This window comes from Pleurodeles waltl, chromosome 12 (genome assembly GCF_031143425.1).
Source record: "Pleurodeles waltl isolate 20211129_DDA chromosome 12, aPleWal1.hap1.20221129, whole genome shotgun sequence".
NCBI lineage: Eukaryota > Metazoa > Chordata > Amphibia > Caudata > Salamandridae > Pleurodeles > Pleurodeles waltl.
Genome location: NC_090451.1, coordinates 525,457,464 through 525,476,997, shown reverse-complemented (window position 1 = coordinate 525,476,997; position 19,534 = coordinate 525,457,464). Strand labels below are relative to the sequence as shown.

The 19,534-nt window shown below is 43.4% G+C and overlaps 1 protein-coding gene across 1 annotated transcript in view; it reads left to right on the top strand.

The window, feature by feature from the left end:
* The first annotated feature begins 575 nt into the window (after positions 1-575).
* The window catches only part of GOT2 (glutamic-oxaloacetic transaminase 2), a 217,982-nt gene continuing 199,023 nt past the window's right edge, over positions 576-19,534 (top strand). Inside the window, exon 1 of the mRNA XM_069217465.1 lies at positions 576-733. Coding sequence (XP_069073566.1) covers positions 663-733 — 71 coding nt within the window. The 5' untranslated portion in view covers positions 576-662. The remainder of the gene's footprint in view (positions 734-19,534) is intronic.

Sequence of the window (19,534 nt, the reverse complement as noted above, 5' to 3'; positions counted from 1 at the left end):
GGCAACCTCACAGATTACATACGACTTGATTTGTCCAGTTGTCCCATGTTTATTGTGAGTTGGTGAGACAGTCATTTATTCTTCCATTGCATTCTAGGACTTGTAGTTTTGATGTTTCTTTATAGACAAAAAACTGTTACCCCTAAATTCAAACAAAATGCAGGACTAGGGATTTGAATATTGCATCATTTTTTATCTATCTGTCAAGTGTCACTCAAAGGAGTCACACGTGAGTTTTGCAAACGTCACAAATAGGCACCTGTACAAATACTTAAAGACAATTTGATATGCTCATTATTATTACACGTATTCATAAAGAAATGTTACCTTGCGCACTATCATATTTGTCTTTTTCCACTTCAAAATGTTCGCTTTATTTGGGAACCGACAGTGTCTACTTCCTTTAGCCAGCAGAGGGCGCACAATACGCACAATGCTTCGATGCCATTAGTCTTGAAGCTGTGCTCTACAGATGGCGCTGTAGGTACAACGTTTACCCGTTGCCGGTCTAGTCTCTCTATGTCTATTGCTGACCCGGTCTTTTTTGCGACCACGCCTCCCCGGTGACACTCTTGCTGTCCTTTACGTCTCGCTGCTCTTGCCATAACCTCTGAGAGCTCCTTGGAACCTGCATCTCTTCTCTGATCACCTACAGCAGCAACATGGCAGCGACACTGCGCGCGTGCAGCCGGGGGATGGGGCTCAGCCCGTTCTACCTGCCCATGCGGGCAAGGTGAGTCCAGGGGTTCCAGAGACCTCGGCGACAGTGGCACAATAGCGGTACCTTGAGCTAATGACGGGGCAGTTGAATGAGTTCTGGGCACTAGTGGATGGGGGTGTTGGAGCACTGGAGCAAGAAGAATAATTGGGTGAGGGATGGCGTTAGGGTGCCTCGAGGATTAGCGCCTCATTGGCAAGCTGTCCGGAGAGTGACTCTTGATAGCGACGTGAGGTTCGGGGCCTCCGCAGGTTGATGCCATTGAACGGGCTGCAGGGAGTGTCGGGTGCGCGGGTTCGATGTGGCGTGAGTGGGAGCAGCGCTAGAGATGAAGGTGTGTGAAAGAGTTCTTTTTCTTCACTACTCCATTTGTTTTGCGTTCATATGGATCCCAACTAAGTACATCTTCTTCTCGTCAGTAGCGAGTGCTTTAGTCTAGACTGCTGCAGTAAAACACACATTGTCATAGAGTAGGCCATTTACAGTTTTCAACGTTTGCGGTGATGGTTACGGTCTCGGGGGTGGAGGGCAGGGGTTGATCAGAGTGAGTGGCTGACCCTTTTAATATCTTGATGTCAGTGCATTTGTAGTTCAGAGGTGGGGCGATCGCCTTACTGCGCTGACCCTCGCAGCTGTCAGATAAGACGTCCTTGGTCTGTCCTCAGCTAGTCACTGTTTCACCGCACTTAGTGCTGTGGACGGAGTTGATGTGCGTGCGTACATTATGCGGGGCTCAGTCAGTTTGCGTGTGCAAACTCTTCAGTGCACCGGTGACTAAAACCTGATTGGCATTGGCAGAGCACATCTCGTGGCATCCGGCGAAATAACTCTTCTTTATTCTCTCAGCGCACAGACTATGCCCTCTTGCTTCTGCAGTTCAAAGATGGGTTGAACGACCTAGAGTCAGAATGATAATAGTCGTGTCTCGGTGGTCGTACACTGAATAAGAAGATTTGGGCTTCCCAGAAAAACAGCTCAGTAATTTCTTGCCGCCCCAGCTTCTTATTTGTTCACACTGTGGTTCACATTTAATCATACTTTGTTCCTTATTTCATGTATTCTGCTTTTTGAATTGTGAGCCACTGTGTTTTTCATCTCTTAATGTCACAAACGCCTTGTACAAGAGGCTTCTTGTAAGAATATTTTCAACCAAGTAAAGGCAATTTGAGCCTTTATAACCAAGGTCGTTTCTTTAAAATGGTAGCACGCTATGGTGCCAATCCTGTAAGATCCGTTTAGTGTGCTGTTTTTGGAACCACGCTGCTTAAAGAGCTTAGGCGTTCCATCCCTCATACTTAAAATGGATAAGATTCTGCCCTCATGGGGTTCACTCTTCGAAGTCAGGTTAAGGTTTGGATTTGAGACTGACAGAAATACCAGTTAGAAGGTCACAGTGGTGATGTATCTAAAGGAGGAGTAGCTATTTATAGAATCGGGGCAAGAAGGCAGACTATTGCACTACAGCAGAGGTATGAGATTGGCTCAAATACATTGTATAGCTTTCCAGCATTGTCAGTTAAAACATAACCTGGTTGGACTCTAATACATTCACATTACAACAGGCATGACCTTTGCTAAGGCAACAATTTAATTTTACCTTTCAGAGTATCACATTTTGCTACAAAGGGCTTCATATCACGCAATGCATCTTGGCTTGTAAAGGTACTCCCTGCCACTGAGCGCTTACTCTGTGCAAAGGTTCTTTCTCCTCAATCTTACCCAGACAGTTAACTATTCCTGCATGATGGGGATCAAATATAAAAAGTAAACTTCTATGCAGGCCACAAAGTCCATCAGTACTGTGAATGGTGATGCTGAGTTTGTTGGGAGACTTTAGTCCTGTGAGGTGAACACTGTGTGCCGGGTCTGCACACTTAGGGCCTGATTTAGAACTTGGTGGACGGTTTACTCCGTCACAATGGTGACGGATATCCCATCCGCCGAAATATAAATCCATTATATTCAATGGGATTAAGATTTCGGCAGACGGGATATCCGTCACCGTAGTGATGGAGTAACGTGTCTGCCTAGTTCTAAAGCAGGGGCTTAGTGGCCATCTGGTAAGAAGAGTGGTAAGCTATCCTTTATCCCCTCTATCTAGGAGAGTGCATAGGAAGCCATCTTAAGGTACAAATAAATAAGCTACACTGTTTGGGAGGATGTGCACTGGACCATTTTAAAATCTTCTTGTCCCTTAATTGTGCCTGAGCCATCTTAAGGTCTCAAACTGGTGAGCAGCGTAACAATCAACCTATCGAAAAAAAGATTTTCTCTGCCATCCTTGGCTGGAATGGTGATAAACTCCTCTGCCTTCTATATGATCTAATGCTTGCCTCTGTTAAACAGGGAAGCAGTAAACACATTAAAAGTTAGTCTCAATTTGCCATCCTTGAATTATTTTTTTTGCTACATGAAGATTGTTTGTTATATTACAAAGTTGACGTTCCATTGAAAAAGACACATGTGGGTGGCATGTGAAGGCTGAGAACTGTATGGGTACTGGTGTGTATCACTAGTATCGCCAGACTGCCACTGCAGTTGGACTCTGTTAAGGTAATAATATTACTCCTTCCAGGGATACTAAAGTTGAGAAGTCAGGGCTTACATTAGAAGGCTTACAGGTTAGAAACCCAGACAATGTCTATAACAGTAAATAATGCAACAAACTGGCTCTCCAGTCAGTGCTACATGTTCTAAGAAGAAAATTACTTTTAGATGCTAGTAAAAAGAGCAGTTAAAATGAATAACACAGAAAACTAGGAGGTAGAACCCTCTGGAAAGAGGTAGGAAAACAAACAGTAGAAAGCCAAACGCCATTGTGCCCTAAATCCCATCATAACAGACGGGTAAACCATCAAGCTGGCTCACTGCATTGTTAGCCTCTAGCTCAAGACTTTTGGTAGCTCTGGTTGTAAGGAATTTACTACAATGTTTGTAAATGCTCAGTCAATAGGCCAGCGGCGGTTCCATAAAGAAACAATGATTCCAGTTACATGTGGAATCCAGTTAAAATGTGATGCAGAACATTTGCTAATAGGTGTGGAACAAGACAACGTTCATTGTGAGCTCATTTGAGTGATCACTATATTGCCTAGATTCTCAATATTTTTCAGTTGAGAACCAGAGCCGTAGTGCCTCAGTCCCCAAAGAGGCGCACCCACAGAGTGCCAGACTTAAGGCCACCGTATTTTAATGGACAAGCAAAGGTTTGCAGTTGTTGGAGGCATCTGTCAGACCAAGAAGCTCCACTGGCCCCACATGGAAACGGGGATTTCAGTTTTTGTCCCAAGAGTTCCATTAAGTAGCTAGCAAGTTCAAATAAGAAAAAGGTACTGGCTTAAGGAGTGCAGTATTTGTTACTTGGCAGACATTTGCAGCAGGCTTTAGCTAGCCAAAGGACACAGTTGGTTTGAAATTCAAAACCTTTCTTCATTCAGGAATAAGTATAGCTTTGGCCTATCTTGAGCTTGGCTGGTGTTTCCTGGCAGGTAGTGTAGATTAGGCTGGTTGTGTCCAGTGGAGGCAGTTTGCGAATAAGAATCAGACCGGTGAAGTCACAGGTCTCAGGTTGCTGGGAAATGGCTTGCACTACACAGGAAGAAAGGATGGAGGGGGGGGCTTTTCAGGAGAGAGCACGGAACGTGTGCTTCACAGGACGGAGGATTCCTTTTCCGCTCTCACCCTATATTTGGCATGTGAGCTAGCTCGACCTTTCCTAGTGGTGTTCGGTAGTGTTCACACCTCAAATAACTTAGTGTAAAGTGATGCATTTTCCAGCACAATGTCTATAACAAATTGACAAGAAGTATTAATTTAGGCATTTACAGGCATTATTAAGCATACATTCATAAAATACTACATACAATGTCTAGTTTCTTAATCTATTTTAACCTACCCAAATGTGTGGACACCGGGCAATAGGATTTGGCATCATCTATTTAGGGTAAAATGTGAACAAGACAGAGAAGCTCATTTAATAGAAGAATTGCACAATTTGAAATCGGGGAAACTAGGGGCAATCCCAGCTTCCCCGCTTGTACAAATTTTGTGATCCCAGAAAACTGACTTATTTTACTGTGTCTCCTTGTCATTTATCCTCACATTTTTTAATACTTTAACATACTTCAGTTCAAGATTAGAACTATTGGAAAATCTCTCTTCTAGATATTGTACTAGAGTGTAATGTTTCTTCATGTACGATAACCTAGTGGACATTAGTAGCAGATAGATGATACTGACTTGTCTCTCCATTTATCACTGGGATCATCATGAGGGAGGTGGGAGACTCAATTAATGTTTTATATTTAAAAATATCTTATCTGGTGGTTGAACTGCACAACGTTAAACCAGGCATCAATCTCAGTGTCCTCGCTTGACCAAATTGTCATTATAGGCAATTGCCTTATTTGACACTACCTCTTTGGCCGTTTGTCATTACATTATGCGATCCTAGGCAATTGCCTTATTTCACTGTCCCTCTTTATTCTTTATCATCAAATCAAAGGTGATGATAAAAGTTAGAGGCACAGTGAAATACAGCAGTTGCTTAGGATCAAATGGTGAAACCGTGATTTATATAACACCTGGAAATTAAAATAAACCTCTCTAGTTGTACTGAAACCTTTCTAGCAGTTTCTAGTAAACCAGTGTTGTCTCATCTCTGATCGCACCCCAGCTTACATATATGGTGAATATGATAAATCACATGTCTCTCGTTCTTCACTGGCATGTCCTCCTGCCAGTGGTGTTAAGGGCAAAAATGACTCATCACTTCTAGTAAATGCCACTCATTATACTATACAGTATGATGCACTTAAATGAAAGATTTTGCATGTTAAATACAGTGTTTCTTTAACGTAGTGGAGCATTTCACTTCGAGTGTCGGCAGTGTAATAATTTAATGCACTTAAATATAATGCTTCAGCATGTTTAAAAAAAAAAAAAAAAAAAAAACAATTCCAGGAGGACTCTTGAAGGGAACAGCCTACCAAAAGTGCTTACCTGTGAGCAGGACACAGGGTGCATCGCTAAGGACTAAGTACTCAGACCAGGTCCAGTCATCCGCTTGCAGGCTTGTCTACTTCAGAGGCTTAGAGTTTCCACTTGGTGAATGGAGATGCATAAACAGAAAAAGCATGCGTAATCAAGTCCTGAAGTTACCCAGGCTGGTGAGATTAGTTTAGGAAGTAAGGTGTTCTGGAACAGAGTCCAAGAAAGCATATTTGAGGGTGGCAAATAAGTTGACAGGGCAGTAAATGATTTAGCGAGTCACTCACTTCTGCAATACAAAAATAAGCTCCAGCGCAACTTGATCATGCGCAGTGAGACAGTTTACGTCACACAAGCAGTATGATTGGCGTACCGCTCAAGCTGTATAGGGCTTAAGTTCCGAGAGTGCCCAAAACAAATGACCCTCCTGTGCGTCATCAAGGGGTGGTCGCTGAAGACCCTTAAAATGGCAGGCTCGGGCTGGATGCAGGTAATCCCTTAGCTTGCGTAAATTACGTACATGAAGCCAAATACACGCACACTAGTGCTTGTTAATAGCTCGCAGCTGCCTGGCTCTCACTAAAGCAAGGGTCAGAGAGCATCAGCCAGGAACTGAAATTGCATTGCCATCTTTAACACTTGTTTGAAAAGTGCTTCTTTAAAACTTTGTGTTAGAGAACAGAACAACAACAAGTACAGTGATGTAGGATGGGTGTGGCCCCCAAGCCCTAAGAAAGCAGCTGCCCCTGCTAAAAGATATCCTACCACCTTGGCATTCTCTGACCTCCACAGTAGGGCAGAAAATGTTCATTGTGCACAGAACAAAAAAATCTTAGTAGTTTTTATTAGTGACTTATCTACTCTAGTAGTGGCATGCTTCATTATTGGGTCGCATCTTGGTCCCTTACAACCAGGATGGCCTCAACCATATTCCAGGCAGCACTTTGAGATTGTTGTCTTATGGGGTCTCAGATAAAAAGTATATCTAAAACACCCAGATGTCCCATTAATAAGTGTTTTTTTTAGGTGTGGATAAAAAAAGAGTATCTTTGTTTATAGAGGGGAATTTGGGATCCTACGCCCTAAACCAAGTCAACATGTTTCAGCCCTAGTTGGTAAGTGGCCCAAGGGGTCCGCAGCCTTTAATCAGGGCTAGATAAGTACCTTGAGGTGGCAGTGAGTCGGATGAAGAAATAACAATTTGCCTTCTCAACTATTGCTAACGTCCTACTCTAGACCTTACACATATAAAACATCCAAGGGGTTACTCGCCTTAAAGTTGAGCCTGTCAGTCAGGATTCCTGTGGAAGGGAAAAATGTTAATAATGGTCCCTGGGATATGTACCGATGAGGATTTATCTTCGTAACATCCTTCCAGCTGGAGTCTCTGTGTTGCTTATTTCAAGTCCATACATTCCACCAAAGCACTGCATTCAGATGTGTAGACACGTCATCTAGAGTGGGGCAGACAGACTTTTTTTTTTTTTTTTTTTGAGAGGCTTTAGCATCTGTGAGATATTAAAAAATACATATATTAAAAGCGCATACATTTGTGGTCACTCTGTGTAATTCACTCCACGCGGTTCTCTGCAATGCAAAACATAAGTGAAACACAACTACATTAGTCGATGTCATCTTACCCAGTTAGGGACCGTCTTCTGTGACATATGTAGGTTGGGGGCACGCCGCTGTAGTCGCACAATACCCAAGAAAAACAAATGTTATTTGCAATTAAAACGACGAATAGTGCTAAGTCGTTTGCCGTAGCTTGGTTAGTTATGTTGTCAAGGGTACAGTGGCAACTTTTCGAAACCACAGTGACCCTCCAATTGCTTGCTGGCTGCTTTTAGCCATTGCATCAAGCGCCATATTTTTCAGAAGAACTCACGCTGGGCTCCGAGCCTGTTTCTGCGTCACTGTGTAATGTGTGTGACGTCATCATGGCCGCCAACTTTACGGTGTGGCGGGCATGATGGAAATTGTAGTTTCTGTATTAAAAAATCTCCATCCGATGGATGCTGGTGTTGTAAAGCCGGGGTCCATAGTAGTTAATCGGCTCCTTCAGACACATCCTCAGTAAGGGCTGATATATAACATTAATTCAGGATGTTGTAATTAGATAATCGTGGCCTGGGTTCACACAGTTACTGCATATGGGTTGCTTTGTAACATTTGTTATAGTGGCATAATGGTTGCCAAGAGAAAAAACCTTAGTAATGTAATATTTGGTTATATATGCTGCGGGGGAGGTTTATCGGTTCTTTCAATTTATTGCAATGTTAGCACGGTTACTAATTGACAGTTGGGATGAAATCCTGTATTTATTTGAAATGAACAGTTTTAGGTAGGTATGAAAGGCGTCTTATTCAGCTTGGAAGTATACACGCGTTAAAGTTCATTGTAGGGTCCCCGTTCTGCAGTGTAATCTGGAAAGAAGCTTGTTATATTGAATAAGTATGATTCTGTACCTCTAGCCAATGTAGTTCTTTTGGGGCTGACAGACTGTAATGTTTGTTGCTGGGTCCAAAGTAAGTTTGCTTTCTTGTTTGAAGCATTTTGAAATTAATAATTTTCTTTCCTTGGAAAATTTGTCTACGTGAGTGCTGATAATCAAGTATGACAACAAATGGACCTTTCTTAGTTGAGTAATAAAGTAACATTGAAGAGTACTACCCAGCAACTTACAGCCACTACATGGTATTTACGTTCAATATTGAGTTTAGTTGGCAGGTTGAAGGTTCCTTGCTGGGTCATTGTGAGGGGTAAAATCTTTGCAAGTAACTAGGGGTATTGTCACAGTAGGTTTTACAGCTAATGTAGTGTTTTGAATTTGCTCATTCTTGTCCCATGGAGCCAGAAGTGTGCTTTAGAGCTGGTTTTATTTGATCAGGTTTCTAAAGATTAAGGCGTAGTTTGTCTGCTTGGTTTTTTTTTTTTTTTTTTTTGTTGTTATTATCTTTGCAGTTTGTGAATCAAGTTTTAGGTGAACCCTACATAGAATACGTCACAGTAGTCCAACTAACCAATCACTGTTTCGTGTGTCTTCTCAGTAAAGAAGTTGAAGTGTTAAAGATCTAGGATTTCCCTGAGTAAAGACGTTTGCAAGTTGATACCTGGGTGACTTCTTTGATTGGAGATTGGAGTGAAGGTTTTGTGTCCAACAAGACACCCAAGTTCCTAACTTTAAGTGGCATTGCATACTGGTGAAAGCAGCAGATTTTGACGAGATGCTGTATTTGGCACTTTTCTGAAAAAACTTAATTTGCTATGATTTTGTAATCTTTGAAATCTGCACACACTTCTTAGTCACTTGCTCTTTAGTTGCTTTATGGTGTGAAATAGGTCTTTCTATTCTACACTTCGTGCTAAGTATCTACTAAACCAGCCGCAGACCTTGTTTAGATCCAGCTCCATCCTGTGTGTTTTCTGTGAAGTATCTCTAGGCACTCCTGAAGTTTGTCGTTTATCATGCATGTTGACCTATTTGCATTGGTGGTCTTGGAGACTGTGAAGAATGAGCTTTTCACTTTGAGGCGTGAGCTTTACCTGCAGGCAGATCTAAACAAACCTCATAGCGCTTTAGACAGTATTGTTATAAAAAAAAATCAGGGCATGTATGAACAGTCAGTGATTGCGCCATTTGAGTCTGTTTAGCTTGTCAGACGTGTCGGTGCTTCACAGCATACTTTTCAGTTCACTCGGCAGTTGTGCTTTCTGTTGGGTAAGCCATGCTCTTCCTCTAATGAGATGAGTTGTGGGACTCTCTCCTGATTCTGTTCTTTCGAAATTCTAAGTGACCCTGGTATTGGGAAACCCAAGGTAATAATTGAGCTCTTTTTTAATTAATAATTTATTTTTAGTATGAATTACAATCGAGTGTACAATTTGCAAGCACTATAGTTAGGTGATTGACCCTACAAATTTTTCAGGGTACCATATGCTCACTATTCCCTGATCATCTCCTATGTCTGCATGTGTTTGACCTACATTGGCACCTTTATGGAACATATGTTAGACTAGGCACTGCTTGGAGCGTTGTAAAGTTATTTGATTGCATTGGGTGTTATTACTTTTTGTGTGTGTGTGTGTATGTATGTGTATATGTGTGTGTATATGTGTATATATATATATACACACATATACACATACAATCATTTGAATTGTAGACTTCAATACGGAAACATGCTTCGATTGATTTCTGAGTTAAAACTGCCAAGGAGAACAGTTTTAAAAAGTTGCAGTGATGTATGTTTATTGCCAAATTTGACTCTGTAGGAAGCTGGCTCTTTATATAGTGGACAAAAAAGAAGTACATTGTGTAAAGAGTCCACGCAAACCCCAGAGGTATCACAGAGGCACAAATGACAACTCGGGTGCTCTCGTTTGTGATAGTGTGGACGAGGGTAGTGCTAAGCATGTAAGGCACATATTCATAGAGTAACTGAGACCCGCACGCAATTTAAAAAAAAAAAAAAAAAAAACCCCACAAATTTATAAAACAAATAACACCTACTTTTAGATATTTAGATACCAAGATCGCCAGAATCAGGTGGTGTGTGTGTGTGTGTGTGTGTGTGTGTGTGTGTGTGTGTGTGTGTGTGTGTGTGTGTGTGTGTGTGTGTGTGTGTGTGTGTGTGTGTGTGTGTGTGTGTGTGTGTGTGTGTGTGTGTGTGTGTGTGTGTGTGTGTGTGTGTTTTTTTTTTTTTTTTTTTTTAAGATATGAATTTTTATAGTTTGAAAAAGTCAATAGTGCGTTTTTCAGATGCAGTAATGTTATCCTGTGGAGGAAAAACAAGCAGTGCATACAGGTATAGTACAGCGACTTACGGGACCAGTCTCCTGGACTTAGGGTAAGTATGGGACAAGGTCCAAGGCCACACCAACAGGTCACCTTGGGCCGCACTTGGGCAAGTGCGGCTGTACAGGTGCAGTTCAGCATTGAGTGCCTTGTGTAAACCTATGGGGATCGGTCTAGTAGCAGAGTTGCTGCATGGGTGGACTACAAGTCCAGTCCAGTCCAGGTGAACCACTGGGAGGGGTTCGGTTCTTGTAATGCTCAGGGACGTAGTGACACCAGTGGTCTTCTTCTCCTCGGTCTGGGGCGTCCAGGTGCAGAGGTGTTTGTGACTGTCGGGTCTACAGTCACCAGTGGTGGGTGCGGTGGAGGGGGGCCCACAGAAAAAGGCTGAAGGCACGGACTTGGAGACCAGTCAGGCTGAACCAACAAGTGGGCTTCGGGACTCACGAGCCTAGGGGACATAGGGACACCAGTGGTCCTCTTCTCCTTGTTCCAGGGTGTCCAGGTGCAGTGGACTGTCAGGTCTCCGTCACTAGAGGCGGTCGCAGTGAAGGAGGGTCTGCAGAATTGGACTGCAGATGCCGCTATAAAGTCCACAGAGGGCAAGCTCTGGGATGGCCTGGGAACCACGCTGGTACTGCTGGCCCACTTCAGCTCAGGCTAGGCGGCTCTGGTGCAGTGGTGCTGTCCAGCATCAGGTTTTGGCAGTCCCGGTCCTCACAGTTCTTTCTTTGGATACCTGCAGATGCAGGGAACCAGCTCCTCTACTCCAAGCGAGTTCTTCTTTAGCAATTTGCGAAGCACTGGCAGCTCCCACTGTTTCTTGGAGGCTGCAGCGGCAGGACTGGTCAGTTGCTTCTTGAGGGTCGAATGCAGCAGGCAGGGATGGTGCCAAGTCGGTTGTGCTTCTCTGCTCTCAGGTTCAGCAGGCTTCTTGTTCACCCCTTCATTTGTGTCCAGCAAAGATCTGAGGCCCCGGTATCAGGTGGGCCCCCTAAATACTCAATTTAGGTGTGTGAACGGTAGTAGCCAATGGGCTACTTACCTCTGGGGTGCTAAGCCCCTTAGTTGATGACTTGGTTTCAGGAGTGGGCATCACCCTGTCCCAGAATTCGTACCACACACAAGATGATGGAATTTCTAAGGTTGTGTTCATTTCAGACTAGTCACCCTAGGGCTGTGTCCAGCCTGGAGATGCAATACTCCTCCTGCATAGCTAATTTTCCCTCCTCCTGTCCACGTTCAATTGGGGAAGGGGGGCAATGACCCCACCAGCAGTTGGTACGTTTTCAGGGGACACCTCTAAGGTGCCATCTGGGTGCATGTATTAGTAAATCCATCACTGGTGGGTTTGATGGTTTATTAATATGAGATATTAGATACCATACATCCCTGGTTTCGGTGACACCATCATGTAGCTGGGGAACTGGTACTGACCAGTGTCCGCCACATGCATTTCAAATGGCTTCCTTGCACACTTTCTATATCTAAGAACCGACGAAGACATAGAGTCCTATCTGCTCTTGCAGTTATGCCCACAAATGCAATGTAATGCACCCTCCTTTAGAGCTGGAAGGCCTCCTCTATGGGTAACTTGCAAATATTACATGCAGTGTTTTAGGGGACGTGGCACACAGGCTGTGTGTGCCATGTCGTATTCTCACTTCTGGGAGCACTGTCACGCTGAGTTTGGTGTTGGGTTCCTTAGAGGAGCACAAGTTATGCTGCAGCTCTTAGAGACCCTCTTTAGCATCTATGCCCTAGGTACCAGAGGTACCATTTACTAGAGACTTAGAAAGGTGCTAAAGGGCCTGATCACTTGGGAATCAAGTGACCAGGTGTCTTGTTTTGGGGGAGGGTACACTGACACTGTGGAACTGATTAGCAGGAACCCAGTGCGCTTCAGTCGAAGTTGCATAAAAAAACAGGCAAAAAGTGTGTGTGTGTGTGTGTGTGTGTGTGTGTGTTTTGGGGGGGCTGCAACCAGAACCCAGCTTCTTACAGGCCCAATTCGGGAACTGCAGCAAGTGCCACTTTTTGAAAAATAATTTAAACAATGATGACTGTCAACATCTACTTAGTAAGAAGAATATAAATGCATCTGACGTAGACTTAGGGCAAAGTTGAGTGAGTTTCACACAGTATGTGGAAGTGATGCCCTGCGAACCTCAGCAGATTTTAAAACCATGCCACCAAAGTAGGAACCAGAGATTGCTTGTATAGAATCCATAGAAAATGATGCAAGTCCCTATTAAGTAAACCCTCTCGTTGCTATCTGAAACCTGTAAATTCAGATCCCAGGTATTCCTTAGCAAAGCAAGAGACGTGTCATTACCTGCATTATCGTGTCTTGGATCCCTGCCTTCTCCAGATGTCGGACTACAAAACCTGTTCTGTCCCATCAAGGTCTCCTGCATTCGGGGAGTAGTGATTGTTGGCAGGAAACTGATGATGGTTTAAACAAAGAGAACCCCAACACAGGGACACTACTGCCTCCACTCTGCAGCCATTGATTTATTAGGGACACCATGTTCCCTATTTCATTTGCAACCGCGGAAGAAGGTGGTAACTGAAGGATCAAAACAGCCTACAGGGCAAGTCTCCATTTCTGCTGAAGCATTGTGCGTCTGCGTAGTGACAAGCTCATTTTAGAAATAGGATTTTAAATGGATTTTGTTTTAATTTTTTTAATTGTTCCAGTAAAAAAACAGTTCGTTACAGATATCAACATTGTTTTGTATGAGCGAATTTTTCATAGATTGACACAGCAGAGGTAGATGTAAGGGTACGAAATCCAAGGGAAAAGCCCCCATAAATCCAGAAAACGACAGATCACAGAACGCCTGAAGCTAGATTTATTGCAGTCTATACTCGCGGCTCATACAGACGATGCACATCAAATTTCCTTCAATCTTTTCCTAGAACCGATTCTTGCCACACACAAGTCCTCTAGCTGGTTCACCCGTTTCATCTTACTTAACCATTAGCTGAAAGCAGACACCATAGTGGATTGCCATTTTTGTAAGATGAAAGATCTGGGTATCAGTGAAGCAATGAAAACAAATTACTGTTGCCCTACAGTAATTCTCCTATATGGAGAGGTCCTCCCACAAAAGGCCCCATAAGGGTCTAGAGGTAAGTCGAACAGAAGCCTCGGCTATTAAATTGAAAAATATGTTTCCCACAAAGTGACAAATATGAACACGTAAAACAAATGTGTAACCAGTCTGTCTTAATAGTGCTACATCTAAAGCATGCGACTGAGTTGATAAAATACATCTTTTGGGTTCCATACGGGCTATAATACAGCATCCATTTCAAATAAAAAGCCATATTTGTATAGTTCGCTCCACGAATAGCACTATGGGTCATTTGACTGTACCATACCCACGAATGCAGTTTATCTTAGTCTGTGGTGGCTGCAGATTTGACAAAGTGGAGGAACCACTTCTTCATACAATTTTTGATACAGTTAATAGTACCGGTTACCAATTCCTTTGAGACTGGTTATTAAATTGACTTTGGTGGTATTATTGGGTAGCTCACTAGATGTCTGCCGATTTCTCGTAGAAGGTGGCTAATTTGTAAGTAACCAAATGCTAATCTGAAGTGAACAGCAGGATTATTGGAAACCAGATAATGCCAGGACTTTACTTCACGGTTCAAAAAAAAAAAAATCTGAGCTTGTGATTTCCCGCACTTTCCCAGCCCACAACGTCTGAAATCTCTAGCTGCACTCCTATCCTTAAGCAGTCTATTAGTTGTTAATGGATCATATTGAGGAATCTGAAACTGCTCTTTTATCTTCTTGAATCTTAGAATTTGAAGTAGCATGTATCTAGAATACTTTGGTAATCTTGATACCTTTTTAGCAAGCATTTGCAACGCAATAGGTCTTGCATTTGCTTGAGTTAAAGCTATTGGCGTCGTAAATGCATAACAGAACTTTTCTTGCCTTATAAATGGGTCAAACCTATTGCATACTTTGGTCCTCTCTGCCACAAAATTCTAGTGGCCCTGCATATAACTAAAGCATTTTAATTTACCATCTTCCTCTATCTTCAGCAAAAATGAAAATATTGCCATTGCTTATTTTATTATTTTATATTATTCTCAGATGGAAGCAAAACACAACGGTTACAAAGTGGCTTCTGTGGGGAATGCAGCCTTATGTTAAGACTGTGTTCCGATCTGAATGAATCAGATTAGGACTGGATGAGAATAGAGACTTTCTATTTGGTTATGAGGGAACATAAATAAAGATGGGAGCCGTGTAACTAGAACCCCATGGGCCCAGGTGCAGGCAAAGAAAATGCCCTTCACTGCTGCGAGATAGTAAAATACAGTAGTGTCCGTGTTCGATGGGTCCCTCGGCGCTCTGAACCTGGTGCTACTGTACCTGCTGCACTAGTGGTAGCTATGCCTATGCGGTGACTCGTCCCACGTGGGGAAAAACTTTAAGGTCCAACCATCCCACTCCCCTCCCCGCTAAGTACTCGCATTTCTCTGCTCCACAAAGTTTGCAACTGTCTGTTTTTTCCGTTTGTCATTTCGCCTGTTTTAGGGTACGAAAGCTCTGCTTAGTGGCCTAAGTCTACAGAAACAAACCTACTCTTTTTTGGTGGGTGACAATTTAGATTTTAAAGAACATTTGAGAAGAAAACATTTAGAAAGCATTTTGTAACCTCTCCTTAAAAACTCACTCGTCAAACATGCGAGCGTGATAAAATAGAACTTATTTCAATAATGCAGGGTTCAGCGACTAATAAAATGTTCTATTCCGTCGTGACCATGATAAATGTAGCGTCACATACAATTCAAAGCACACAACTTTACACTCCACAAATGGGGAACAGTACAAGAACTGCATGAGAAGCACAGCTTAAAATGCATGACACTGTATTAAAACTAAGCATGACAAACTAGCATCACTAGGGCCTAAAACATAGTTAAATCACTAAAACTGGGCCCACACAGTGTAGCATGTTACATGTCTGCAAAGTGCTTTGGCACCTTCAGTGGGTAGTAAGCGCTATTCATGCTATACCATACGTACGTCTTGCATCTCTTTTACCCACGACCACATGGCATACAAGGAGAAACCTAAAATCTGTACTACGTTTTTGATGTACAGCCCAGAGACATGTTTACTTTCCTTTGTTTAATGATGTACTAATTCAGTGCTGGGCCAGTGCCACACGTTTCTGACCACCAGCATCTGACGCAATGACGTAATCTACCCACGCGATTAGGGTAATAGTGGTTGCGCTGTACATGTTTTGTGGGTGATCAGACCTTGAGCACTAAACGACTGGACATTTTGTAAAAACAGAAGGACAATTTTACATCAAAGGAAAGGAGCATCACAGGATGACGGCTCCCATCAACATCGGAACCCAGAAGGGGAACTAAAAAAGAAAGTGTTAATTTTTTTTTTTTCCCTTCCTCTCTCTTTTTCACCACTAGCATCATACATGTTAATTAAATTGCTTACTTATAACAATTACTAACTGTGCATGTCGGGCAGCCTCGGGGTGTATAAACAGCGGCTCACCGAAAAAGGTCCCAACTCCAGGAGCGTCCCCATGCAAATGTGAAAGACGATCCCGCACCAGCAAAAGAGCTCACGCCCTGCTAGGAAACTTGATCTCCAAATTATTCCACACACTGACAAAGGATCTCACCCTCAGCTGCGATTGTATTTTTGCGGAATGACTGTGGCGCTTTCATGGTGTCCGTTCATTCCCGTAATAGGCGCTTGTTAGAGCTAAAAAAAAAAACATAATTGAGAACCACCCTTCTACCCCTAACCCCTACACGTTTTAATAAATGGACAAGTGAAAGGCCATTCCAGCTCAGTTGTACCCGCAGCAGCAGCCAGCTTTCAAAGAAGTCAACTCCCGCCCCACATTTGTCCTAAAACACCTTGGTCACACTGCTGCAAGTCAATAGCGCCTTGAGGCGGTGCAGTCTCCATGCTATATGGTGCACGTCCAACCATTTACCTAAGTACTGAGCCGTTTTAATACTGTGGGGCAGGGGTAATCGAAATTTCTCTGAGGTGGAGTATAAAGGTTTACGGGCAGCTCGCACCACGGAACACTAGTATTGCAGGGTACCACCTCACACCAGAATATTTTGTTTTCCCTATTTTGTGGTCGACGGCGAGCGTTGGCAGACGTCAAAGTGGCAATGCAATTTTGGGAGGAGGGGAGCGCAGATAGGTCTCAAACTGATAACATTTCAATGAGGGAGCACTGATATTAAAGAAATGCCACAACTTCAAGTTGAACTAGAAAGAAGAAATGCAGCATTACCAGCAAAACAGCGCTCTGTCACACAAGCCAGTCTGTGAAGATACACCACCCACCCCCAGAATCTTCTATGAAAAGAAGGAAAGAGCCCAGGGTGGCTGCAGACGATGTTTCAAACTTTGAGAGTCTCACATGTAAAGGACATCAGCTGCAAAGGCTCCATGGGTGGTAGCACGCAATAGTTAAGTACAGCACTAACACACAGACGCACTAGTCAAAACAGGTTGTGCACCCTGCACAATACACACACATCACTGTCCCCCGCACATCGCACACAATTACATGTAGTGTACAAAACACGCTGAGCTTCGCATAACAAACAGACTGGGAAGGGGAAAAAGCCGGATTTACCTCACACACTCGGATGTCCGAAATGTTTAGCCCCGAAAGCAGACTACGTACATATAGTGTGGACGTGATCAAAGAGCTCCTTGTTCTGGCAACAGGTCCTTACAAACCTAAATAGGGCATCGGGTGGGCCCTCTCGTTGGAACCCAAACAGATATAACTGGACCTCATTCCTGCTTAACCCAAGAAAAATCTTAGTAGGAGGTTCATCTTGCCTAACCCCTGCGAAAAGGCGAATTGCAATAAGATGGTTAAGTCCCACCAACCTGTCTACTCAGAATGAACTAAACACGTTATGGAATGGGCAGTAGCCGAAGAGATCTGTACGGAGCACACCCAAACGGATGAAAAACTAGAAGGTTTGAGAAGCTGGGCAGCAATGATTTCAAAAGAAAACTGGGGAGGGGGAAATGCAGGGTGGAGTTAGGTGGCGGGAGTGACGGGCAAGTCACAGAGTGGAATGTACCACAGGAACAAAGCAAGTTCGCACTTTAAACTTTAAAGCATCATCGCAGCCACGGAGCGTGGAGAGACCAAATAAAAAATATGACTACCTGGTAGTCATGCAAAGCACTCCAGTGTGACTGATCAAATCCGCCACGCACTAAACTTGTAAGCACCATGTCTGCCAGGAGCGTGAAGGAAAGAGGCCAAAAAAAAAGTAGTTTGCCCACAATTAAACATATCGCCAATCGTGTAATTATCCATGTAACAGGGTCGGTTCCAAAGGTAGTAACTAAACCGCCCCAAGGCAGCACAAAAATAAAGCATTTACCAACAACATCCCGGGATTTTTAAAAGGTAGGCATACGAAAAAATCTAAGTGATGGGGGTGAGCTGGGCATGGTTAAAATCCACAGATGGCTAACACGCCGGAAAGCGGCACTTGTGCGCTGCTACTCAACCTAAAAAGAAGGGAAGCTTGTTATCAGCCTCATTTAGCCTCTTCTGAAGATAAAATAGAGTGAGCCTTGGTGGTTGCTGCTTGAGCAGGCCAGTCGAGAACGGCGTCCTGGTAATACATTGTAATGTGCAGAAGCTCCAGTCCTCCATCTTCCACATTCAGCTGCAGTGACTTGAGGCCGGTGCAAGCCTTCTTCCTTTTGCCGTAAAACATGACGTTTTCATTTGCTTAACCTCGTTAAAGATCATTAATGGATTTTAATCATAATATTTGAAAAGATAAATACAAATCGTGGAAGAATAGCCATTTTAATAAAGCTGTCCAATAGCTGTAAGGGGCAGTTAATGCCATTGGAGTAATAGCCTATAAACCGTAATCAGAGTGGCAGTATAATTTAGGCGAAACAGATCCGCAAAAGTAGTTAGGACACTGATCCCCAGATTTCTGATGGGGCGAGTATAGGAATAGTGTGTCCTCATTTCAACAGGAAAGAACTGAAGTGGCTCGGGTAACTAGCAGAACTTCAGACTTGGATTGGTTGATTTTTTTTATACCAGCCAATACCTGTAAATTGTTGAATCTTAGCAAGCTCATTTAAAATGTTATGCTACTCGGCAGCCAGATAACCGATCGTCCGCAAAGAGTTTAATTTTTGCCGCATCTTTATTTGGAACACAACACATACGACCCCAGGACCACCCTCAGAGGATTCCTCGTCTACCGTCCCCCCGGACCACGCGCCCCTTTCAGCGACTCCATCGCCGACTTCATCTCCCCGCACGCCCTCGCCTCGCCGGACTACATCCTCCTAGGCGACCTCAACTTCCATCTGGAACAAAACAACGACCCCAACACCACCACCCTGCTCGACAACCTCGGCCTCAAGCAACTGGTGAACACAGCCACCCACATCGCCGGACACACGCTTGACCCTATCTTCTCCGCCAGCAAATAAGTCTTCTTCAGCCACACCTCCGCTCTACACTGGACCGACCACAGCTGTGTCCATTTCGCATTCCGACGCGAGACCCGCCCATCCCTCGTCGACAGTGGAACAAAATCCCCGAATGTAGGAAGTTGGCTCTGTATGTGCTATTTCAAAGTAAGGAATAGCATGCACAGAGTCCAAGGGTTCCCCTTAGAGGTAAAATAGTGGTAAAAATAGATAATACTAATGCTCTATTTTGTGGTAGTGTGGTCGAGCAGTAGGCTTATCCAAGGAGTAGTGTTAAGCATTTGTTGTACATACACATAGACAATAAATGAGGTACACACACTCCGAGACAAATCCAGCCAATAGGTTTTGTTATAGAAAAATATCTTTTCTTAGTTTATTTTAAGAACCACAGGTTCAAATTTAACATGTAATATCTTGTTCGAAAGGTATTGCAGGTAAGTACATTAGGAACTTTGAATCATTTCAATTGCATGTATACTTTTCAAGTTATTGACAAATAGCTACT